Source organism: Typopeltis vanoorti, chromosome 11, assembly GCF_054136105.1.
Source record: "Typopeltis vanoorti isolate ZY-2024b chromosome 11, IOZ_Tvanoo_1.0, whole genome shotgun sequence".
Classification (NCBI taxonomy): domain Eukaryota; kingdom Metazoa; phylum Arthropoda; class Arachnida; order Uropygi; family Thelyphonidae; genus Typopeltis; species Typopeltis vanoorti.
In genome coordinates, this window is record NC_143559.1 from 64,476,769 (window position 1) to 64,503,499 (window position 26,731).

The following is a 26,731-nucleotide window of genomic DNA, read 5'->3' on the forward strand; positions in this document are numbered from 1 at the left end:
AAGCACATGGGTTTGGACGTCAGGTTGGTCTAACTGGATTCAGGATTGTCTGTCCAATAGGTATCAGAGAGTTGTGTATGGTGGGGCAGTTTCAAGGTGGCAGAGGGTTACAAGTGGAGTCCCACAGGACTCAGTACTGGGACCTATATTGTTTAACCTTTATATCAATGACGTCAGTGGATTGCAGGGGTGGAGGGATATTCAGTTGTTTGCAGATCATGTGAAGCTGGGAAGGGTTATAAGTAATAGTGCAGATGTAGTAGTAGTCCTGCGGGAGGATTTGAATAAGCCAGACAGATGGGCAAATGAATGGGGTGTGTCGGTTTAATGCAGCAAAATGTAAGGTCTTGAGGTTTGGCACACTTTGATGGGACGCTGCATACTCTATCGGAAGAGCTATACTGGAGGAAGTAGGGGAGACAAGAGATCTGGGGTTGATGATTGATAGAAACCTGAAATTCAGGGGACATACTGCAAAGTTGAAGGTAACACAGGATTGCTGCAATAATGAGAAGAATGCTGACCTGCAGAGATGAGTTATCATTCCATTGTATATGACCCTGATCAGACCACACTTAGACTATTGTTCTTAGATTTGGTCCCCAGGATTTGAAGGGGATAAATTAACTGTGGAAAGGGTACAAATGTAGATAAGAAAGACAGTTGCAGAACTGTACAATGTTAGTTATGAGGATTGGCTGAGGGAATGTGGACTGCAGAATTTGGTGGATGGGAGAGGTGATATGATTGAAACTTTTAAATTGTCGAGAGGTGGTTGCAGAGTTGACACTGGGGAGTTCTTTCGCTTGGTTGAACAGCGGGAAGGAGTGATGACAAGGGCCCATCCCTGGAGGTTACGAAAGGAAACTGTGAGCAAGAGGGCGAGGAGTGGTTTCTTTGCATGGAGGGTGGTTGAACCGTGGAATGCATTGCCTGATAGAGTGGTGAGAGCAAGAACGAATGAGTTTAAGGAGTGGTATGATAGACTTCATGTTTCTTAGGCAGGACCTCCCACGATGAGTCTTAATAGACTTGTGTTTCCTAGGAAGGACCTCCTGCGATGAGTCTTTTGACTCCATGGAGGCCTTAATAATAATAAAAGGAAGTGTTAGTTTTTTTTTTTTTTTTTTTTCCAATTTCAAAGGTGAATTGAATGTGTCGGTATCATTTGTTCAAGTGGCATCTCTTGGCCAAAGTTTGGGTTTTAGAGTCACTGAATCTAGAGCTTGTTGGTCAAAATGTTATAAAACTACTGAGAGAAAAATGGAGAGCCTGTAGCTATACCTCCTTTTTTGTAGCTAGACGTTATTTTGCCACACAAAAACCGTTACAAAGTATGTGGGCTAAAAGGCCTATGATATTCAGTCAAAAGTTCTGTAGGAGAACTGTGTCAGTGTTTGGGACATTTGTAAAAAGTCAGTTAGTTTATTATTTAGTTTATTTATTAATCCATTTTGTCAAAATGGATTAATAAATCTTCATTGACAAGCATGGCATTCTTAATTTTGTTTATGAAGTGTTGTGTATATGAAGAACACAAATGATATATCAGATTTCTTCATTATGGGAAATCAGGTCTTTCTGATAATGTGCTTCAAACATGCCACAGAATTAATTGGAAAGGCACTGAATCCTTACATCATACCAAAACCTGGTATAAAGGCTAATTCAAACAAGCCTGCAAGATGTTAACCCATTAACCCAGTCTCAACAAGAATGATGGCTTAAAAGTCCCAAGGGATTTGGATGCCTCATCTACAACTCATATAACTTCTAGAAAAAGAACTAATAATTTTCCAGAAATCTTTCTATTGGATATAGAAACTAAGAAGAATAAGAATTGCTATTGAACCAGTGGTCCTCAGACCATAAACAGAAAATAACATGACTGTAGGAAACTAAACCCTGACCAGCAGCTGCTAATATAGTTTCAGTGATATATATAATATATTTATGTATTTAATTACTATTTTTTTTCCCTTGTAATGTTATCAACTACTGATCCTAGCCTGACCTGGATTGTGTGTGTGTATTTCTGATGATGAAATTGATATAAAGATCAAAACCGAGAGTATTTTTTTATTCTAATTAAAGTAAGTGCTGTAGTACTGTATTTGGTCTCCATAATTCTACATAATAAATGCATATTGTAACTATGAAATAAAGAAAACTATATTGAGCATTCTAGGTATGCAGTAAAAAGAAGGAAATTTAGCTGATAGTTTTTAGCCTTTTTATTCTTGGCATTGTTTCATTGAGAAAATTGTTGATTATTCTTCTAAGGAAACTAGGAATTGAAGATTATCTGGCACTTAACCAGGTAAGCAGAATCCAGAAATATAAATAACCACTGAAAGGTCTGTTTGAATTCAAATGATGATGGTAGTTTTTGTAAAGAATAGTTTCTTTCCATAATACGGATGGAGGTGGCAAGGTTATTTCCTCCTAGAAATGTGCATTTTTCATCTTGCAAAAAGAAAAAAAAAAAAAGGGTGGGGAGAGCAGAGAAACTTGTGGAGTTAACAATTCTGATATATTGTTGTTGTGGACTTGTTGCTTTGACCCTAATTACAGTTAGACCAATCAAACCATGATGGAATTCTTCCAGTAACTGTATTATTTAGTCATATCAATAAACACTTATTTCATTTGATAAGTCCTCTAATATGCTTTATATGCAATGTTGAACCCTTCCCATTTCCTGGACTAACAGTCTCTGAATATCACTCGCCATAGTACTATTTTCAATGTTCAGTGCGAGTAGCATTTTCTTTGCTACTTATTGCTAATAATTCAAGCATCACACAAAATTTTTATGTGAAATCACTGTTTTCATAAGAAATTTTGCAATTGCATTGTTGGCTTGTACTTATATTTCCATTTCATATCTTATCAAATTTTTCTAATCCAAGTGAAATGTTTTTAAATAGGTATAGAGCTCTTTACCTAAAATTGCACTCTTTGATTAACAGTGCAAATTCCTATAATTCTAAGTTAAGAGTGAAACATGGAATTATTTGAAGCTCTTTGTTTCTTGAATCTAGTTATATTTTTACAGTTTAACGTATTAACCCTTCTTTTTGGTCAGCAATATGAATCAGTGCTTAAATTCCACAAGTTATTTCCTTGCATGTCCTCAAGAGGTGCATGGGATTCTATGATAGAGCAATGTAATTGAGATTTCACTACTGTTTTCCAATCTTCTACTGAATTAGCTCATTACTTAATAGACCTTCAGAACGATTTTCTTTTGAAGCACAACTTAACCAGTGAATGCTGATTTTCCAAAATCTTTTTTTCATTTTGGAGAATGTATAGAACAGGATGGGAGGAAAGAATATGGGGTAGAAAAGTCACAACCAAGAAAATAAAGTTCAGCAAGAAGGTTATGAAGAAAGCAGTACATTTGAATCTATCTGATGCAAGATAAGAAACTCAACAGGACAGAATATACATACTTGCCTATTGCTATAGGCCAGGTAAATTATTGCAAAAGGAAATTTGAATGATGTGCATCAGCAGATCAGCTCAATGAGCATGATGTGAGTAATCATTATCTATTATGTAGTTATTATGTACTTATTACTACTGTTGGATCCTACTTCTTGTCAAACCTTACTTTGGATCCGACATGATTACTATTACGATGTTCTTAACTAATTGATACATTGTAAGTTGATTTCTAATTCAAATATAAAGAAAATTTATATTTAAAGACTGCGCCATCTGAATTAGTTCAAGAATTGAAGATAAACCAACTCTCAACTACCCTTCCTTTATATGTTGTTATTATAAATACTGGCCGAGTATATTTAACTTATTTATCACTCCTGCTTTGGTTCGAATATTTTATGAATGATGCAGTAAAAGAGATTCAGGCAAAATACAACTTTAGATAAACAAAAACAAACATTTAATTTAGAATCACAAGTTTTACACTTAAATTCAAATCAGTAATTAAGATATCACAAACATTTTAAGCTTCTCTGATAAGTATAATCATACAACTCATACAATGGTAAATCTGTTATCTCTATAATACAGTTTTCTCACAGTTCCTTAAGTTCCAAATACAATAAAATCGCAGTAACACCACTTTACAAACAAGCACTTTTAATCTTGCACTTTAGTTAATTTCTTCAATAGTTATTGTTAGTATAAGGAAATTCTAGGATGAAACTCACACACTTCTCTGTATAGAATTATTAAAGGTTGGAATAATCTTACCGATAATCTTTTTTCTTCTTTAACTTACACACAAACACTTTTTATAACTGTAAACACTTAAACAGTATACGGCACTCATTAAAATAAATCTTCTAAGCAATAACTGAATTAATCGTCGGTCACTACACACACAAACAAACGTTGTTGCATAAAGTACTACTGATCAGTCATGAAATAAGGCAACATACAATAATTCCTTAACTTGAGGTTTTATATGCACAGTTGTTCATTCCTCCGGCATTCAATTTAATCCTTTAGGTACTATAATTCTTGACACCGCTATCATTAAACACAACTCTGTTGCCTCTAATTATTCTCTAATTACTTCATGCTATGCTTCAAGTTTCCGTGTGTCCTTGAAAGGTCGGCCCTGAAATTAAATCTCAACTCAAGTAATCGCTAGTCTATCCGTATCACTTAGCTATCTTCCGTAGTTTTATTTGTTATTCCGAAACTTATAAGCTAACCGCTTCTCGACTAGTAGACTTTATTTAGCTGCTTGAGTGACTTGCCGACTCCTATTATCGCACTGTGATTTTCGAATGCCAAATGCTCCGATTCCAACCTAATGCCAATCCCTCTCTAATAAATCTCTAATGCTTTCTCTTTTCGAGCATTCCTCGCTTTTTATATCAGTTTTTCCTGCCTAAATTCTTCTCGTGATCTCTTTAACTAATTCCTTTTTAGTAAACTTTCAGCTTTCTCCCCACGTTCTGTTCCAAAAATGTGCTCGTTCACTTACGTTTCCATGACAACCAAACAAAATATAATAAAATTGAGGTATTGCATAATGCCAAACTTCTACAAATAGGAATAAATAAAGAATATTTATATTTCAATTAATGCGCAATTAAATTATCAAATACAAGTTCTTATAATATTAACATAGTAATAATTAAAATAGCTTAATAATATTTAATACAGTCTTTTCATTATTAATACATATATCTTGATTAAATAATTAAATATTAGACAAAATTAAAGTAGTTATATGAATATTAAATTATAAACAAGTGATTTACATTAAATAATATTTACAAATGTAGCCTTTGCCATGGAAGATCATGTTGGATTCTGAAGCAAATAATAATTACTCCAATCTTCTATATATTCAGAATCCAACACTACATAATAAGTTAAGACTCATTTCAGGAGACCAATACCAAACACTACGAGGGTGGTCTGGAAAGGTCTCGGCCTAACAATGAAAAAACGAATTTATAATTTCAAAATTACTTTTATTTTTCAACATAATCTCCCATAAGACTAATACATTTATTCCAGCAATGCTCCAGCTCCATAATCCCATCCTTGTGGTGGTTCTCAGTGAGATCTGCAAAATACCCCTCTATAGCTGCAATCGCCTCTTGATTCGAAGAAAAACACTGACCAGTGAGGAAGAGTTTTAGTTTTGGGAAGAGATAGAAGTTAGAGGGAGCCAAATCTGGGGAATAGGGTGGATGTTCCAACAATTCATAGTGCAGATCCCTTAATTTTCCCATTGCCAAAAGACCTTTGTGGGCAGGTGCATTGTCTGATGAAAGATGATTTTTTTCTTCTGTAAATTGGGTCTTTTCTCATGAATTTTTTTTATTTAGTCTGGTTAAAAGATCAGAATAATATTCCGCAGTTATTGTTTTACCCTTTTAAAGATAATTATTAAACAAAATGCCTTTAGCATCCCAAAATACAGATGCCATGACCTTTCCTGCTGATGGAACTGACTTTGTTTTCTTTGGCGCTGAACATCTGGCTTCTGTCCACTGTTTTCACTGTTATTTGGATTCTGATGTGTAATGGTGAATCCAGGTCTCATCCATAGTAATAAATCGATGCACAAAATCAGTTTTATTCTTGTTAAAACACTCCAAGCACTGTTCAGAGATTTTCATGCGAGTGTATTTTTTGATCTGCTGTGCCCCTGCAGTTCCACATGCCAATGCACTCATCCAAGCAATCTCCTATGAGGAGGGGCAGGGGCGCTGACAAGTTCTGATAAATAATAAACAAAAATTTTATTATTTTAATTGGTACAACCAAAAGAAAGAACCCTTTCATTCTCATGTTTAATCACATTGTAATAATTTGTTCATAACGAAACTTTCATAGTTTTTACATTCGGCATTTGAAATAATGCTGTATCTAATATGTTTGCTTATGTAATATTTGTTCTTTTTCTTTTAGGATATATAAGAAGACATGTCAGAGGTTTTGAAAAAATTTGAAGACATGGAGGTGCAGGCCGTCATTAAGTTTTTTGTGCTGCAAGAAAAGTTCGCAACTGAGATTCACCAAACTTTGTTGAGCTTTTAGGGGACTGTGCCGCAGCATATCCAACAGTTGCCACATGGGTAGCCAAATTTAAAACTGGGCATCCTGAGACAGTAGATGCTCCCAGGTTGGGAAGACTTCCACGCCAATGGAGTCATTACCCACCAACATCTGGGCGTGCTGAAGCTCTCACTGAAGTGGGTCTCCCAAGTGTTTGAATGGCGATCAAAAGTGAGAGAATGTGTGCTGTTATCTTTAGGGATTTTGGGTCATTTTCAAAAATCGGGTTCAGAACTTTTTGGCCTGTGGAGAACCCCTGTGGAGATACAGGGGTTCTCCACAGGCCAAAAAGTTCTGAACCCAAAAGTCAGCAGAGAAGGTTCTTGTGTTTTGGGATGTAGATGGTGTAATCCTTACCAAGTACCTCAAAAAAAAAAAAAAGTGAAACTGTTACAACAGCAGTTGCCATGGTCCTGAAGATACTTCAGGCACAAACTTTGTTTGCTTACACTTGGATAAAGAATTAAACTAAATATATAATTTATAAGGGAAACACTTATCTCAGAGTATTGCAAATGATACTGCAGTGTTGTGACAAGTGTATAACACTTTGTGGGGAATATGTAGAATAATGTAAGTTATATGGTTCTATCTCAATTCATTCATGATGATTATCACAACTTTTCAGCACTCCCTCGTAAGCTCGCCATACTTACCAGCCCTGTAATTCCACATATTTAGCCACCTCCCAGGTAAACACCATATGATCACTCTCACCAGTTGGTGGCAACATGGACATATTGGTTATAGACTAATTCTCAGATGCAATTTACTAGATCGAGCATTCGCTAATTTCTACTATATTCCATCACATGCTGTCTCAGGTAATTATTCCTTGATAGCTACATGAATTCCATTTCCTTCCTCCCATGTGTCCTCTCCTTCTTCCAATCTATGTTCCCATAGTTCAGTGTTTCTCAACCTGTGGTCTGCAGACCACAGGTGGTCCACAGGAAGACTTAAATTAATTAAATAAATATTTTTTAATTATCCAAACAAATTAAAATTGAATAAGTGAGTAAAAATTATTGAAATCAAATGGAGACTTAAAAAAACAACAAATAGCGTCAGAATGTTCAAAGGCAGAAGCAATAAAACTATATTGTTCACTTTACCCCTCTTTTATTACTCGTCATTCTGATGCTACAATAATTTGTAGTGGCAGAATGATGAATAATAAGAGGGGTGAAGTGAACAACAATATAGTTTTATTGCTTCCGCCTTCCCTTCCTGTTTTGTCAGATTTGAAGTGAACATGTGTTATCCACAATTTCAACCAATTGCTTGTTGTTTATTGATTTTTATTACTGAAGGTTTTCCTCCTTCAACCAAGGTTCAGCATACCTTCAGAAGTGCTAAATGATACTTGGACAAAGTGTATCGTGAGTTAACCGCAGCATTTATATATTTTTCGGAAAAGTTTTTTAATGATGGAAAAGTGACTTAAAACTAAGATTTGGCAAAAAGAAAAGCAAATGAAACAGGTGATGCTAACCCTAATTGTGATACACGTATTGTAACAGAGAGTAAATCTGATACTATTAAAGTAGAAGAAACAAGCAGTTCAAAGAAAAAATACAGTAGGAAATATGACAGTTCATATTTGGAATTCGGGTTTACTTGGTGTGGAGATGAAAGTGAACAGAAACCTCGATGAGTTTTGTGTTATGAAGTGCAAAACTCCGACATTTAGAAACTAAACATTATGATGTGAAAAATAAGCGAATTGAAAAAAAAAAAAAAAAAACCTGAGCGACGCTTAGCGAGATTAAATCATGGGAAAGATGTAGTTTCAGCCATGGGTTCGATTAATAGCAAGGCACTGGAAGCTTCTATCTCTTAAGTTTGTGCATAGTGAAAACAGGGAAACCTCATTCTATCAGGGAAAATTTACTACTTCCAGCTATAAAAGATGTGGTAAAAACTATGTTTGGCAATAAGTTAATAAAAGATGTTGATTTGACTCCTCTTTCAATAACACTGTAGGTCACAGAATTAATGATATGACTGGTGATGTAGAATCTCAGTTAATTGAAAGAGTTAAGAAGAGCCCTTATTATGCGTTACAAATAGACGAGACTACTGATGTTACCGGTGATGCCCAGTTAATATCTACATAAGATATGCGCATGATAACATTCATGACGATATTCTGTTTTGTAGAACTTTGTCATCCCGAACAACTGGAGAATAATTATTTCACATTCTCAATAATTACATAATACACAAAGGGAATCAGTGGGGAAAAATGCATGGGCTTCTGTTTGGATGGAGCTCATGACCTTACAGGCAGGCATAGTTGGGGGTTGTTTCTATGGTCAAGGAAGTGGCTCCAGATATGAATCGGGTATATTGTTTCATACATAGGGAAAGGTTGGCCTCCAAAGGAATGCCACCAGAATTTAAAACTGTGCTATACAATGCTGTAAAGCTAGTTAATTATATTAAGTCTTGACCCCTAAATAACAGGTTATTTTAAGACACGAAGTTTTATTGTTTGTAAATGAATGTGATTCTAATTTTGCATCACTCCTTGTTGATGAACCATGGTTATCAACACTATCTTATCTTTCAGACATTTGTATTGAAATTAAATTAACTAAATCTCTCCATTTAGAGAAAGTCTTTAACTGTTCTTTGATGCCCATGGCAAAATAAAGGCATTCGAGAAAAAAAACAAAAAACAACTGGTGTTGTGCATTAGTTAAGTAAACGACAGATAATTTGCACCTTTTCCAATGTTGGAATCCTTTTTAGTGGAAAATGATCTTTTTGTTGATTCTGACTTTCTGGAAAGGGTTTTTGACCTCCTCAAAACTCTGAAACAGAATTTTGAAACATATTTTACGAATAACTTTTATAAGAAATTTCTGTGGGTTCGAGATCTATTTTAGGCTTATAGTTATGAGAACGACCTTTTTATCGAAAAAAGAACAGTTAATTGAGCTTTCAATTGACAGTGGGCTTAAAATGCAATTCCATGATCTTAGTTTGGCTCGATTCTGGATCTCGCCTTCAGTGAGAAGTGAATTTCCCGAATTTTCTTAAAAAGCACGGAAAATCATCATGCAGTTTTCTATAACCTATCTTTGTGAGAAAGGATTTTGATGCTCCTTCAAATAAAAACAAAATACAGAAATCGTCATAGTGTGTGTGTGTGCGCGCCTATCTTCGACTGCAGTTCACAAATATTGAGCCAGATATCCAGCAACTCTGTAAAGGCCGAGAAGCTGAACCATCTCATTAAAAGTAGTAACATAATTATATCATATTATTTATTTGGACTACAGTTTCTGATTATTCTCATTACTGGTTTTGGAATTAATCCATTTCCAAAATTGAACAAAATCGGGGATGAAACGAAAGTTACGCAAAGTGACATCGAGGTGATGCTCAGCTGACGAGGAGGACAGCTGCCTGCATCCCTTTTAGCGAAGTTCCGAATCTCGTACGGTGGCTTGCAGTAATATGCAGTCGAGCACACCGAATCCGTCCCATGCAGACAACAACATCCATACGGTCATGAATTCTACAGAAACACACACATCACAACCTAACAAACACAAACAGCACAGAGGACGGATATAAATAAAACAACCACACTAATGACTCTTCCAGATTTACGATGACCACTGTTGTGCCTCTGGATAAAACAAAACAGATATAATTAAAACCACCATCATAACACGATTAGTACATTTTCCCACCAGGTTTTAATTATATCTGTTTTGTTTTATCCAGAGGCACAACAGTGGTCATCGTGGATGACACTTTGCAACTGACATCGTGGGTTAGACTTTTAATAGATATCAGGAATGACCTCACATAACGGGATGTCTACATTTTTTTGCTGGTCATGGAAAACTCCTTAGGGAAATAAGGGGATTCGTATCGGCCAGAAGTGTGTCTGGATGGGGGGGGGGGCATTAATGGCTTTGGGATGTTCTGAGTGAAAAATTTGGGTATATGCAGAGGATGTCATCCATGATGGAATCCGTGGATGTCATATTTAGTATTATGATGAAGAGTAAGATAAGAACATTTTTCCCTCATCTCACAACGCACTTAGCGAATGGAACAGTTTACATGTCGCAGGTCGAATCAGAGAGTGCGTAACGATAAAAGTTGTTGTAGCTTCATGTGTTCATGAGTATGGGCAGATGAATGGGGATAACATATGTTATCCCCATATATATGGGCAGATGAATGAAGGTCTCAGTGGGACGGTGCTGACATTCCACATTCATTTCCCTATGGTACCAACGGCGCTAAAAATGTTGTTGTGGGTGAGCTTAATGAGTGTGGGCAGATGAACGGGGATAACATATCAAATATAAAAGTTGCTCTGGGCACATGAATGGGATTATCAGCGGGATGGCGCTGACATATCCATTCATTTGCCCACAGCAAATCGGAAACTGATATCTTTATTTCTTTAATAAAAATTAAAACTTTGTTCAGTGATGATACACTTTTAATCGTTTACTTCCAACTTAATTATGTTTTCCATATGTATTTGTAAATGTTTATGTATATGTTGTAAAAGTATATGCAAATGTTGGTAATCCTCACATACATTACATAACTTAATAGTCCATGGAATTGTTTTAGGCATTTTACTGGTCCTTGGGCTTAGGAAGGTTGAGAAATGCTGCCATAATTGAATTCCCCCCCCCCCATAATAATTACTTGCGTTCCAGTCATTCAGCTTATTGCCAGTGCATACTATCCCAATCATCTTTTCCATCCCATAGTCTATAGCAGCATCCAACTGTATATTTTGTTCTCCTGGCCTCTATTTCACATCAGATAGCCTCACATGTGCTATTTTCAGCAGTGTTATCATCAATAACACCCCCTATTCTTTTTTCTCTATCCTCCTTGAACACACTACTATTATTATTAACATCTGACCTCCATGGAGGTGGATACTTATCGTGGTAAGAACACGCTATCACACACACAATGTATCCAACCATGCTTTAAACTGATTCAGTGGATCTGCATTCACAACACACTCAGGCAATGCACTCCACTCTCCATGCTACGAATTTACTCCTCACTCCTCTGCTCACACCCTCCTTATACAGGTTCCAGCGATGGCCTCTTGTCCAACCCTCTCTCCCATTCTATGAAAAATCTCTTCCATGTCATCCTGATTACAACCCCTGACTAGCTTATATGTCTCAATCATATCCCCACCCTCTTCCTCCTATTCACAAGGCTCTGCAACTTATATTCTCTCAATCTGTCCTCGTACTCCACATTCCAAAGACCACTGACCACCTTTGTGAATCTTCTCTGGACCATTTCCAATGTATCCTCATTACCATGAAAACCCGGCAACCAAATCTCTGCACAGTAATCCATGTGAGGCCTGATCAAAGTCTTATACATAGCATCATAACTTCTCTATGTCTGCATGTCAGGGTTTTCCACATCATTGCCATTATCCAGTGTGATGTCTTCACATCTTGTGCAGTGTGGCCCCTGAATTTCTGGTCCTTGTCCACCATCATTCCTAGATCTCATCTCCTCTACTTCCTTTAAAGTTTTCCCCACCAAGTGTATACTTTGCATCCCATCATTGCTTACCAAATCTCAAAATCTTACACTTTGTAACATTGAACTGATAGTTTCACTCACCTGCTCATTCATGCAATCTATTCAAGGTACTCCTATGAGGCCATAACATCTGCTTGACTTTGCATTGCTCTCCCCAGTTTTGCATCATCTGCAAACAGCTGCATATCACTAGTTAAAACCATCCCAATATCATTAACATATAAATTGAACAACAATATCCCCAAAACTGACCTGGCTCACCACTAGTGACCATTCTCTTTCTGGATACTGCACTCCTGTATACAACTTTCTGATACATATTCGACAGACAGTCACTGATCCAACTCAGAAATCTTATCCAGTCTCATCTGTTTCAATTTATTTAAGAGCTTATCATGTGGGAGTCTATCAGAAACTTTTGCAAAATCTAAGTATGACTGTATGTGTATCTCTCCTGTCCAAGGTACTTGTCACCTTGTTATAGCACATAAGTAAGTTAATGAAACATGATCTCCCCCAACCCATGCTGATAATGACAGAGAATATTGCTGTTATCAACCCATTTCTGTATCCTACCTCTCACCATTCTCTCCAGTACTTTCACCACAACTCCAGATATACAGACCGGCCTATAATTTGAAGCTACAGCCTTATTACTACCTTTATGTAGCAGAACAATTTTATCCTCCTTCCACTCCCTTGGAACCTGTGCTGTTGCAAGACTTTTATTAAATAGGTATGCCAATTCCCTGGAACATTCCCTTAAGATGAGTGGTGATATGTCATCAAATTTTATCGCCTTATTAACATCAAGTTTGTTTATTTCCTCAAATACCATCTGCTCACTCACAATTAAGCCATCCTCTCCTATGTCCTTTGCACTTAAGTTCCTCATGATTCCACCTTGATCAGGATGAAACACCCTTATAAATTGATCACTGAACACCTCTATGGTCTTCTGCAGCAGTTATCATTCTACCACTATCATCCATTAACTTCATCTTACCATGATCATTCTTCCTTCTGCTTGCCACATATCTAAAAAAAAAAAACTATGGTTTTTCATTGTTGATTTGCCAATTTCCGCTCATACTCTACTTTTGTTTTCCTTACTAACTCTCCTGGTTTCTTCTTTATACTCATCATGTAACTGATTATTACCATTATTCATCTTGTATTTCCTCCAAAGTACCTTCTTCCAGATTTCATGTTTAACTCCACATTCATTCATTTGACACCTACCTTATTCAGCCTTTTGGCCTTCGGAATACATTCATACATTGATGCTGTTATGTATTTCTTTGTCAGTTCCCATGCAGCATTTATTTCCGTTTATTTCCTTACCGTTCAACTCCTTGTTCCATGTTATAGCTCCAAGCTGTCTCCTAAACTTGTCATAATCACCAGCCTTATAATTCCACATATCCTACCTCAAAATTCTCCATATAGCTAGCCACAACACAGGTGATTACTTCATGATCACTTTCACCAGCTGGAGGAAAGTGTGAAACCCCCCCCCCTCTCACAATCACATCCTCTGATGAAGTGATCAGATCTAGAACTCTTGATCCTCGCGTGCCCTCCTCTATGTACTACCTGAGATAGTTATCTCTCAAGAACTGGAGAAATTCATTTTTCTTATTCCCAAATGCTATCTCTTCATTCCAGTGTATACCACCATAATTAAAATCACCCATAATAATTATCTTTCCTTTGTTTACTAATCCAAGTTATTTATACATATCTTCATCACCACCCTCCACATTCCCAGGCCTAAAACAACATCCAACTAAATATGTCTTCCTCTCAACCTCCACATTCCACCACACTGCCTCATAACCATTGCCACCATTTCCCCCTTTTCATGTCTGTCTTATGTGGACATAATTTCCCTGCTATCATCAGCAGCACTCCCCTTCTCTTCCTGCCCTTTCTATCCTTGTGAAAAATACCCTTTACATTCTATCCGACTAACTATATCTTCTGTCAGCCATGTCTCACTAATGCCAATAACCTTTGGCCAGGATGAAGTAGCCAATGCCAAAAATTCCTACCTCTTTGTTCCGAATGTTCCTGGCATTAGTGTATGTTAAATGCAAAAGCTTCTTAGGCCCACTGCTGTCCTGACGCACTATCCCATTCTAGTTTGTTACCAGATTCTTACACTCAACTGCCTCACTTGATGCCTGCATATTGACTCAACAGCTTCCTCCCCCCTAAAATCTCTAGGTTTCTCTGAATTTGCACATCCACTTTCACTTCGTTCAACAACACTTTTTCCAGACTCTAAACACCAAATCTATTCAGATGCCAACCATCCTTCTTATACAGGACCTTTCGCCCATCAAACCACTCTTTCTGTATAACCTACATATTGTCATTTGCTATTATTGCCCTCTTTCTCAGCTCTACTCTGTTATACCACAGCAACAGACTCACTATCTTAACTCTCTCACTCTTTTCTTCTACTACTTCTAGTAATCTTTCATGTCCTCTCTCATGCCATACTTTTCTCCTTTCAAATCATTTGTTCTATCTAACAGATCAGCTAGGTGTTGATGGTTATTCATGACTTATTTTTAATGGTATTAACAACACCAAACAATTTTATCAAAAGATGTTCTGCTTATTTTTTTTTTCTGAATTTCAAATCTGAATTTTAAAGTCCTATTTTTGCACCCTCTAATGTTGTAAAAAAAAAAAAAAAAATTGCAACTATGTGAGAGTTGCTCTTAAGATAAGTCTCTTAAATTGTTAGTTTTGATGTCACCTCTTTATTTACTACTGTACCACTTATAGATGCTCTTGATTTGATCAAGTTTAAATTTTCCCCTGATATCTTTGAATTATTCAAATTTACTATGTATGCACGTTACTTCACATGGGGAGGAAAAATCTACAAACAGACTAATGGTACTGCCATGGGTTCCCCCTCTCCTCCCTTTAACAAACTTTTACATGGAACACTTTGAAAATAGTACTAACCACAGCTACATACTAGCAACTCTGATCTGCTCGCCTAAGGATAAACTTCATCCTCTAGTACACCCTGGAGTGTATAAAGTTCCCTGTGACTTGGCCTACTATGGGCAAACAGGAAGATCAGTTAACATATGCCTGGAAGAACATAAAAAAAACAGTGTTGTTATGCTATGTTGATGTGTTTGCCATTTAGCTCCATGGTCAAGACACTTTGGTTGCTTTTATCACTGTCTAAACAGCCAACACCCCAAAATCCACTTCACAGTAGAACAAGAATCTAATAACTGTTTACCATTTCTTGATACATTAGTCACCTGCCTTTCAGATGGATCACTATCTTTTTCCATTTACAGAAAGCCAACACACACAGGAGTTACATAAACAATCACATCATCATCATCCAGTCCAACAGTATGGCATTTTAAAAACACTTACACACACAGACCAATTTCTTCTAATGATACAGCTCTGTCCACAGAACTCAAATATCTGCACCATACATTCTTGGCCAACGGCTACAATTCCTACAAAATAGATAAAATACTACTTACTCCCTATCACTCCTCTCTCCCAATACATAGGAACACAACATTCCCTATTTCAGAGGTAGTACATCAGAAATGATAGCCAAAGTACTGATGAAACATGGCATTCACACCATATTCAAACCTCATGTTAAACTAGCAACTCTGATCTACTCGCCTAAGGATAAAAAACTTCACCCTCTATCACACCCTGGAGTGTATAAAGTTCCCTGTGACTTGGCCTACTATGGGCAAACAGGAAGATCAGTTAACATCTGCCTGAAAGAACATAAAAAATACATTCACTACTATTATTATGGCAAGTCAGAACTGGCAGACCATGCTTTGGACACTCCCTCACACAGGATTAGATGGAAGAAAATGAATGTGCTATTTAGAAGTCATTACAGATCTGAAAGATCATTTTTTGAATCAGCCATGGCTTTGAAGAATTCTCCTAACCTGAACAAATATTGTTGCATCAATTTGCTCAAAATTTGGGAGACTGTTATCTTCAGAGCAAATCCCACATAGCTGAATTATTTTTTTTTTTTACAACATTAGAGGGCGCCAAAATAAGACTTTAGATCTTTTGTCCATTACATTAACTGCTTATATTTCACTGAATTTCAAATCGGCATCATCAAAGCACAATACAAGCTGTGTTGTGCTCTGATGATGCCACTTTGAAATTCAGCAGAATATAAGCAATTAATAAGACCTCTTTTGATAAAATTATTTGTTGTTAATACTGTTAAAAATGTCATGAATCATTGGCCTCTACCCTTTTGTGCTCTAATAGCCTCACCATCATCATTAATGCATCTGGAAAGCACGGTTTTGTCAATCTCTCATCAATTGTGCCTCTTATGATTGAATCGCTATACAAAGCTCCCTCCTTAGTCACTGATATTTCGTATCAGCTATCCTGTTTATATTACGGATTCAGAGTGAACCAGTGTTTAACGTCAAAGCATATGGAACGAAGTGTACCTAATACTAGGTGAATATTACACAGCATCCAGTATTGTATTCTAGGACAAGTATTTTTTTAGGATCCCATCTTAGTTAAGAATAACTTCATAGCTAACTGTAATATAAAAAATGATAGAACTTAAAATATTTTATCTAATTTTTTAAAAAGTTTCAGAAAAAACTTATAGAACTATATTGTGAACACTTCTTCTCTTCTTAAGTATTCTGCAAATGAGCAGGTTCTTCTCTTAGTAGTAAAAACTTTCCTTCCACTCTCTTCTGTTCTGAGCCTTCTCTTTCAATTTTGTGTACCTGTCTCCATTCAGCATGTCATCTAGCATTGTTTTCCTTACTCTTCCTCTGGGTCTTTTTCCATCTATTTTTCCTTCGATGGCATCTCTGATTCCATTTCCTCTCAGAATATGTCCGACCCAGTTTCCCTTTCTTCTTTTTATCCTCTTTAACAGACTTCTTCTTCTACTCTTTTTAAGACCTCTTCATTAGTTATTTTATTTGTCCATTTGATTTTTTCCATCCTTCTCCAAATCCACATCTCAAAGCTTTCCAAAATCTTAATTTCTTGTTTCTTCAATGTCCAAGTTTCAGCTACATAGAGGGCAACACTCCACACATAATATTAGTCTTTTCTTTAGGTTTCTGTCCATTTTATTTCTGAACAAATTATATTTTCTATTAAAGGCATCTCTTCCCATCGCTATTCTTGCTTTTATGTCACTTTTACATCTTCCATCACTGCTAATCACACTTCCTAGATATTTAAATGTCTAGGAAGTGTGATTCAATTTTTCCCCCTTTATTCTGACATCCATATTTGCCTCTTTCCTCATTACTTTCATTACCTTTGTTTTTCTTATGTTAATTTTCATTCCATAATTGATACAGGACTTCAGTAATCTGTTCAACAGATGTTGTAGTCCTGTTTCAGTATTTGATAATAATGCCTTGTTATCTGTATATCATATTGCAAATATCTGTCTACCTCCAATCTTTATTCCTTCTCTGAATTCTCCAGTGCTTCTTTTAACATTGCTTCGGAATATATGTTAAACAAAATTCGTGACAGCCTTGTTTTACTCCTCATCCAGTGATACCTGGATCTGTTGTACCATATGTTTCTCACCATGGCAGTTTGTAGTCAGTAGCAATGTGAACACTTATGTAATAGAAAATATAATGGATCTGCAGCTGCCTTTGGAAAACTCACTGTTGTAATTTTGGTTTTTTCCTCTCACCTTTCCTCCCTTTAAACTCGAATCAAGTTTTGGCTAATTTAAGTACAGCCTTTGGGTTATAATCTTTTGCATATAGATACCTATCTTTTTTATGCTGCAATATATAAAGCTAAGATCCATCTTCTTCAGTTAACTCTGTCTTTTGTAACTAATTCTGCTGCTCTTCAGCTCTCCCAGATATCATATTTCTTTTCTATCATTCTTTGCCAAGTTGTTTATCCTTTTTCCATCTGGAATCCTTATCAAAGTTAATCCTGGAATTTCTTCTCAGTACATGTCTAGTCCATTTCCATCTGCATCTTTTTACTTGGCTGGTGATGCTTTTCTTTTTGCTTTGTTTGTGTACATATATTTATCATACATTGTGGCTGAAATATTTTTAATCTTTTAAGCAAACACTGAAAACTGTTTAATTTGGCTTTCTCTTTCTTTGTAAATTTCCATATCTCTGATTCATGTGATCTTCATATTGCTACTATGGATCTTTATCTAGGATTTATTAAATTTGGCTGAGATCCATATATTATTCAGTCTTCTGAAAGCAGCATTTGCATCTTTAATTCTTTTGGTATTCTTGTATATTTTGTATCCTTGTCAGTTTATTTATCATTTATATATCAATATTAGCTCCCAAATATGTAAAATTCTTAACTTCTATTGTAATGTCAGTCAGTTTTAATTTCTTTCTAGTATTTATTCAATTTAGGAATCCTTGTTGTATTCATATTTATTTTAAGTCCAACTTTTTCAGCTGTCTTCAACAGTTCTACCCAAATAGAGGTTCTAATAAAAGAACCTCTATTTGGGTAGACTACTACATGCCAGTCCAGAGTTGGGACTGGCATGTAGTAGTCTACCTAAAGGCAGACCTATGTTTTATAGCTGTACAGTCATGCCTCGATATTCATTGAATCACATCACCATATTCATTGAATGCCATCTCACTCTGCATCTCATGAACAAGGATGTTGTTGGTAATTGAAGACATTATTTAAGAAATATGTTTGCTCAGATTGTTGCTGCTAAGGGTAAGAAAACTCTCAGACTTTTAGAAGAAATATATCTTGCATTGTACAATGAATGCAGATGCAGCATGTGGACCAAGATCTGACAAAGCCTTACAAGAGGATGACAAGATAATTCTTCTATCTAAAAAAGTTTAAGATTGGTAGTGAAGACTTGGAACAGTTGGTAACTGTGGAAGAAGAGCTTGCAGATAACCTTATACAGCTAGAAGCACAAAGTTGCAGAGGTGAGAAAAAAAAGAGTATGAAGAAGCTGATTTCTCTACAAAAAGTTTATAGTGAAAAAACTGGCAGAGACATTTGTCTCTGCCAGTAGAGTTAGAAGTGTAGACAGAATGATGCAAGCTACAGTCACTTGTTATAGAGAATTTTATGTAGGAAAAAAGCAAGTTATATGGACTAAATTGGATATAATGATGTGGAAATTTTTAAGATATCTGACTTGCTGTTACATCACTCCTGAAGATGAGCCTAGACTTTTCACAAGTTATACATCTGGTAAACATCCTCAGAATGCTTTGTTGCAATTCCTAATTTTGAAGAATTTGTTGTTGTTGAACTAACCTTCCCTGGTGCTTTATTCAATTAATAAAGCACCAGCAGCTTTAAAGAATTATGTTTTCTCCATGTGTTTCTAGCTGATTATTTTACTAAGTGTATGAAAACACTGTACGTACATGCTTCATTATTTATTACAGTACTGTATACAGTAATTTTGTTACATTTGTACATTATGTTATTTCACTATAAACAATGTGTAAAATACTTTAAAAAAATATAACAGCCTCTACACATTGTAGCATTCAGGCATATTAATTGTTGACATATCCTTATTGATTAATGTAGTGATTTTAAACGTACAATGGGATTGTTCAAGCAGAATCCATCATAAAATATTTTATTTTATATTTTTTTTTTGTGGAATTAGATGACTATGCATCCAACCATTCTTCTTTTGTTCTCATTAACAACAGACTTATCTGCATTCATTCCCTAAGAAATTGATTTTTCTTAGCGCATAAGTGGATGAGAAATTGCCTGAACTCCTCTTTCATTTCTGTCATTTTTAATCTCCATGTTAGAGACAAGCAACTCAAAACTCCATTTAAATTTTTTAAAGTTATCTGTAATTATAGGACTTTTCATGTGAAGATAAGTTAGTCTCTTACAGAGCTGAAGGATTTTCTATCATGAAAATTTGGATTTTTATTTATGCAAAACTGGCAAAATAACTCATATTAACAGATAACATGCTGGCCGCATGGGTTTAGCTGTAGTTTCTAAGAATTTCGTTTTTCTGCCTCCATTTTATGAAAGTCAGATAGGTTGTCTTATTTTACATTTTTTAACATTTTTGGTTCATTTTAATTTTCTACAATTTGATTCGTTATCTTTCATAATAAGCAATCAAGACCTTTTTTTTAAGTTGAAGCAGTATTTATGTTGTAATTTCATGCCATTTCTTTCCTAATACAGTATGTGCAAGTTCATTCCATATAGCCATATATTTCAAATTGATGTTAACAGCTCATTAGCAAATTTTAATTATTGTAATTTACATAATTGATTGAGGATTGTGCTAGAAGCAGATGGATGGCAAAGGTTAAGATTAATATGACTAAATTCTTTTTAATTAAATATAGTGTTCATACAGTGTTAGGGACCACCATGAGATGATGGCAGTTGTCTGCCATGCTCTCTTCCTCAAATACCAATTGAATTCAATGTTAGTCTTAAGCGCTCTCTGATTGGGTGTCTCCCCCCCCCACACAAAGTTCTCAAAAGTTAGAGCTAAATGGCCTTGCCTATTCTCTCTAGAGTATTGAAAGGCATTAGCAGATTATTTTATATGAAACAGAAATATGAATGAGATTTTGTCCTATTACATTAGTTCAAAAAATAAACCAAATATGTTTTCTTGGGAAATTTATTATCAGTATTAATATTTATATGACAATTTTGAAATAGGTGTGATTTTTGATTAAGGAATTTAATGTTTATCCCTCACAACTTTATCATTCCATATACATATTGTATTCCATAGGCATTAGTGGTTGCAGTTCAGTATACTAGGCTAAATTGACCCGTATTAATAACAAGTAGGATTTATTCTTTCTTAATGAAAATCCAAATTGAGGGGGAGATATTGGCACTGGTTTTAAAAGCTTGAATTTCACAAGGGGTTGTGTTAAATTTTTAGAATTGATTGTATAATTCCAATAGAAATGGGCTAAACAAGTAGCTCAGCTTGAGAATAATTTCATCTCAGATATAGTCAGTAATGACCTGACACTTTTGTACCAGAGCTTAGGTGGTCATGATGAAAATAATCAGTTTCTTTGATGGACAGTTTTAATTGTCCATCAGATCTTAGCCTGACTCAACATTGACATCAGAATTAAGAGTATATCTACACTTTACTGAGATAACATAAGAAATTTATTGAACAAATATTATACAGAAATTTTTTGATTATAGTTATGTTTTAAAAAAGTCATCGGACAAGTAACATAATGGTAGTATAACATTTCATGCAGTATTATTTGAATTTATTATACTTTTCTGCATATACAGTATAGTGTATTTGTCATGTCTCAAGTATAAAAATAATACTCATAAAAGGATTGGAAAACTCTGACATGTATTGGTCTAGTGGACCAGGATAAACTGGGAAAACCCTCTTCTAGAGGCACAACATGTTTTTTGCATGCCAAATATGGTGATTATCTTATGTATCACACCAGATTATGATTTCCTACCCAAAGACTTCACTGATGTGTGTTATATTAGGATTCATACCTGTAGCACATTGGTAGCCTAGGAGGGAATGTTAACTGTTTGGCCAACTGGGCTGGCATTTATTACTTATATTAAATTAAGAATTAACTGTTTGTTTCAGTAATCATTTCTTTATCAAGATGTAGTTTTGTTTTCTTTTTTTGCTACTTAATTTCTAAAAATATTTTTGGGTTGGGGTTGTTTTTTGATATCTTTATTTTTCTTACTTTATATTACTCCATTAAGTATTCATCATTAAATATGGTGTTGATATTATTCCATTTATTTTACTGAGATGAACTAAAATGAATCTCTTTTTAAAAGGATATTATTTCTTTCAGGCTATTCATAGTTTACAACAGATGGGAAATGGCATGAAAATGTCTCTGAAATTCATGAAATATGCCCAATCTAGTAATTGTATAAGCATGAATGACTCTTCAGTAAGTTATGCTTCGGCCTCTCTCACAATTGCCTGATGTAAAGATAAATTAGTCAAGCAGCTTATTTTTGTTTGGATCAGCATCTTTCCTCTACTAAGAAAAACAAAAGATGCCATGCCTTGTGACACTTACAGTGACTCTGCCACAGAAATAATGTCTTGTGATATACACACTGATCATCTATGCAGCTGTGGATGCATGTTTGAACAAACTAACCTCTCTGATAAAATGAGAGTAATTCACATTGCTTATAGGATTCTAGGATTTTATACTAAATCCCACTATCTCTTTCATATACAAAGTTAAAGCTTTTAACAGATAGTTTTTAGTTCATAGAATTATTTTTTTTCCAATATATATTATATATATATATATTTCCGTTCCTGTTTGATAAAAAAAAATAATAATGGAAATATTCACTTCATTGTTAAACAGTTAGCAAAATACAAATAGCTATATAATTATAACAGATGATTTTTCTCAGAAAAGTCCTCAAAAGTTTGCCAAATGAATGTGTTATTTTAACATGAAATAAGTTTTTTTTTAATGCAATAAACTGTATTTTTAATGGAAATGGCCCAGAGGTGAAAATCAGATGAGCAGCATGCTGTTTTATCTTGGTGACAGTGCAGAAGCAAAGGTGTTATTTTTAATTGCAGCTAAACCAGCTTATGCTGTGGGCTGTATGTGCTAATTACCAGGCTTGATTATGGAATTTTTGAGTTATTTTATAGTCCTGTAAAATGTCTCAAACTGTACTGAAAATTCTCAGACTTAAGTTTGAAGTCTCTCTCTCTCTCTCATATAAAAGAAATTATTACAAATAGGGACTGGCCTTTTTTTTTTGAAAAAAAAAGAAATTAAATTCTTAATGATTCTTACTTATGTTCTGTTGGAACAACTTAGAATAACATTATTAATAGAGCAATATTTTGAAAGGCTAAACTTTCATATCTTTATACATCCTTTACACGTAAATTATTTCTTAGAAAAAAAAAAGTTGCTTTATGACATTCCAAGTAAGAAAAACAAGTTACAGATTGCAGAAATTAAAAATATGAACTGTGTGTGTGTAATATACATACATACATACTCCACTATAATGCATTTTCTTAATAGTAAAAGCAATAGTGCTTGTTTATAGATAAGTGTTACATATCTTGAAGTAACACCCTTTGTATTTTGCATATCAGGTATGTTATTTATTATCACGCTCATTAAATGGGAAGTATTAATGTCACATTCCCTTTCTTTGCTCAACTTTTTCTTTTTGATTTCTATAATCTGTGAAATTTACTTATGTTCTATTGGAACAACTTTGAATAAAATTATTAATAGAGCAATATTTTGAAAGGCCAAGCTTTCATATCTTTGTACATCCTTTACATGTAAATTATTTCTTAGATACCGAATTGTATAACATTTTTGTACCTTTTTTAGCTGTGATCAACTTTCATAGTACAATTCAAATTTAATTTCATAAAATAAGTTTTTTTTTACTGATATTATTTTACAGCATTCCTTTTATCTTTCACATTTATTAATGATATTCAGATTTGTTTCATTATTTGATATAGTTATTGCACCATTATGTAAATGATAAAATATTTTAATAAGTTTCTGTGGTTGGTATTGTTCATCGTATTACTTGTGGTTCATACTAGAAGTAATACCATGATTTTTGTATGTTGTATCTGTGATGACTCCTTAAAACCTTTATAGCATGCTATTTCTAGAAAGTATGAATCTCATTTGATGAACCATTCAACTGCCTCAAGATATTTCATAAACTGTCATGATATATTCTGCAATACTTATTGTAACCTGCAATACTTCATTCCTGTATTTTTTTTTTTTTAGAGCAAAAAAAAAAATTTCTGTTATTATTAAATCCAACTTCATTAATTTCAGTTTGTTTTATAATGATGCTTAAATAGTATACAATTTTATGCTGATTGTTTCATGTTTCTACTTTTTTTGTTTTTCCTTTTGAGTGTAGTATATATTTTTTCACTGCATAATTAACATGCTGTTTTATTTCTGGTACATACTAATTATCAAATTACCTTATTGATGGTGGCTTATAATACATAGATCTTCTTTCTTCTTTCTTTCTTGAAATACATAGATGCTTTTTAAAAACAATAAGCTTCTGAGAATTCCTTGATATATTAAATATCAATCTGTAATTGGCTGAATTTAGCCTCTTGCTATATTAAATATGATTGAGCTTTACATATTCATAAGCAAAATTTGAAAAAGTGCATATGTTTTCCCTCATTTATTGTAATAATAGTGTAATAAATTTCAGAACGCTCTTCAGTTCAGTACTCTGATTATCAGCTAGCAGTATGGAAGCTGAATGATATAATTGGATTTTCTTTCTGATGTGGTGTAAATTGCCTGTGCATATTATTGGAAATTATTCTGTTGATAATGGAGAAAAATGGGATAATCACAGAAGGAAATCTCAAAACTACAGTCCAAAAATAACTTGAGACCTAGCAGAAATAACTTAGAAAAAAATTTGTTTAAAATCTTAGTGGAAACTGAACATGTAATATTGATAAACATTTTCATTAAACAGTTTCATTTTTGCTATATATTGAGTAAAATGTCTGTCTCTAAAAAAATATAAAAAAAAATTAATATAGCAAAGTATTTGAATTTTCCTCATTTTTGATGTTTTTGATGTGAAATCATGCATTTTTAGTTGATATATGAATAATAGAGTGAATCATAATGGATATATATAATTAAAATAATTAAATATATTTATTATTAAATATATAAATATTTTAATTGCATATAGTTAACAATTCTTAAATTAAATTCATAAAATCAGAATTTTATGGTGAGTTGATAAGCAAATTTTCATTCAGAAACTTGTATTTCAGTAGCAGTATTTTGAGTAAATGTTATTCTTCTCTGTGTGTGTGTGTGTGTGTGTGTGTGTGTATACGTACACACACACTTGCAGGGGTGCGCCAGTAGTGTCCGGCGCCTGTGTGCAAAACTTTAGTTGGCACCCCTATCCCCCTCCCTCGAATAAAAAAAAATCACTTTAAAAAACGTGTTTTTAAAGTATTTCCTCCTCTTTGGCACCTTTACTATCCTGGTGCCTGTGTGCATTGCACATATGGCCCGCGCACCCCTGCATATTTGCACATACACTTGATAAATACATACCTTCTAAAAGAGTAATGTATTTACTTACAGTTTGTGTGATCTATCCTCAGTAAAACCTAGCCTCTCTAATATTTAAAATTCAAGGTACCAAATTTGATTTATTTGAACTTTTTTTTATTGGATGATGTAACAATACCAGTTTTACACACGCACACATATATTAAAAATTGTATATGAAAAGTAATACCATAGCTTAAAAGTTCTTGTATTATTCCATATTATATGGTGCAAAAGTTCATTAATTAGGTAATTAATCCACTCAGATTAACATAATGTATACATCATAAAAAATACAAATGGAATTGCTTTTTTAATATATGAAACAAAAATGAACCGTTAATATGTCTGTGCCTGTTTCAGTCAAACATAGATGCCATATCAGAATATCTTGCATGCTAACTGGTATTTTGAATAGTTTCCATATTTGCTTGAAATAGATATAAAGATATTCACATCTTGATGGTTCATTTTGTTTTTATATACAAAAACACAATGCTGCTCTAAATTCTTGTCAATATTTGTGTGAACGTTCATTTATATAGCTATAAAGGGGGAGGGAAATAAAAACAGTTCAGATTTTCTAAATTGTTAATTTTTTTAGCTCAGAATAGAGAAAAATCAGAGATGTGATTAGTATTCTTGCACATTGCTGTTTTTCACATATTTTGTAGTTTTTGTTGTTATATGGACAGAAAGTACTATCTACTAACATTCTGTGGTAATGGCAATTATTGATGCCTATAGAATTTCTTGTTTGGCTTTGATGGTGCGAATGTTAGCCACTGCCATCTATCTAAAGGAGAAATAATCAATGTCAGACACCCAAATGTTTCAAGGTGCATCATCAATCTTTGTTTAAAGGAATGTAAATAATTTTAAGTAAAACTAAATACATACGTGGGTCATTAGATACACTTATGTCAAGGTGCAAAATTTGGTACCTCAGCATCAGTATCATAAGTGTGTATCTAATGTATTTGATGGTCTTTGGGATAGAATGACATTATTTCATAGAAATGTATATATATCTCTGCTGTCACTATCCTAATGCTCAGCAGTGCCTTTTGTTACTCAGCTTTGTGAATAGTTAATCTGGAAAAATTGAATTAGATATGCCTAAATGTTTTGTGAATAATTGATCTAATTCAAACCTTATATTTTTCTAATGAATTTTAGTAAGTTTACATGCTAAATTTTATCATCTCTAAAGCGATTCAAGAGATAAAAGTCATGGCAGAGTTGGAAGACAATGTTGGCATGACTAAAGCATTCTGTTTACTGTTACTTTGCTGATAAAGAACATAAAAGTAAAGGGGGGGGGTCAAATTGAACTGGATATAATCAAACAAGAAAGGCTGTATACCACTGCATTTATGTATGCTGGCTCCATCCCATTCAGCTAAGATTTTTCATCTCAACGAATCAGGAAATACTATACT

At 34.3% G+C, this 26,731-nt stretch overlaps 1 protein-coding gene across 2 annotated transcripts in view; it reads left to right on the forward strand.

The window, feature by feature from the left end:
- Positions 1-24,689, forward strand: part of LOC150101675 (protein MEMO1-like) — a 193,340-nt gene extending 168,651 nt beyond the window's left edge. The window contains exon 9 of one of the 2 annotated variants that reach the window (XM_090401000.1): positions 22,002-24,689. In XM_090401000.1, coding sequence (XP_090257126.1) covers positions 22,002-22,139 — 138 coding nt within the window. In that variant the 3' untranslated portion in view covers positions 22,140-24,689. The remainder of the gene's footprint in view (positions 1-22,001) is intronic. The other variant, XM_090401001.1, reaches the window with a different exon arrangement.
- Positions 24,690-26,731: the final 2,042 nt, after the last annotated feature.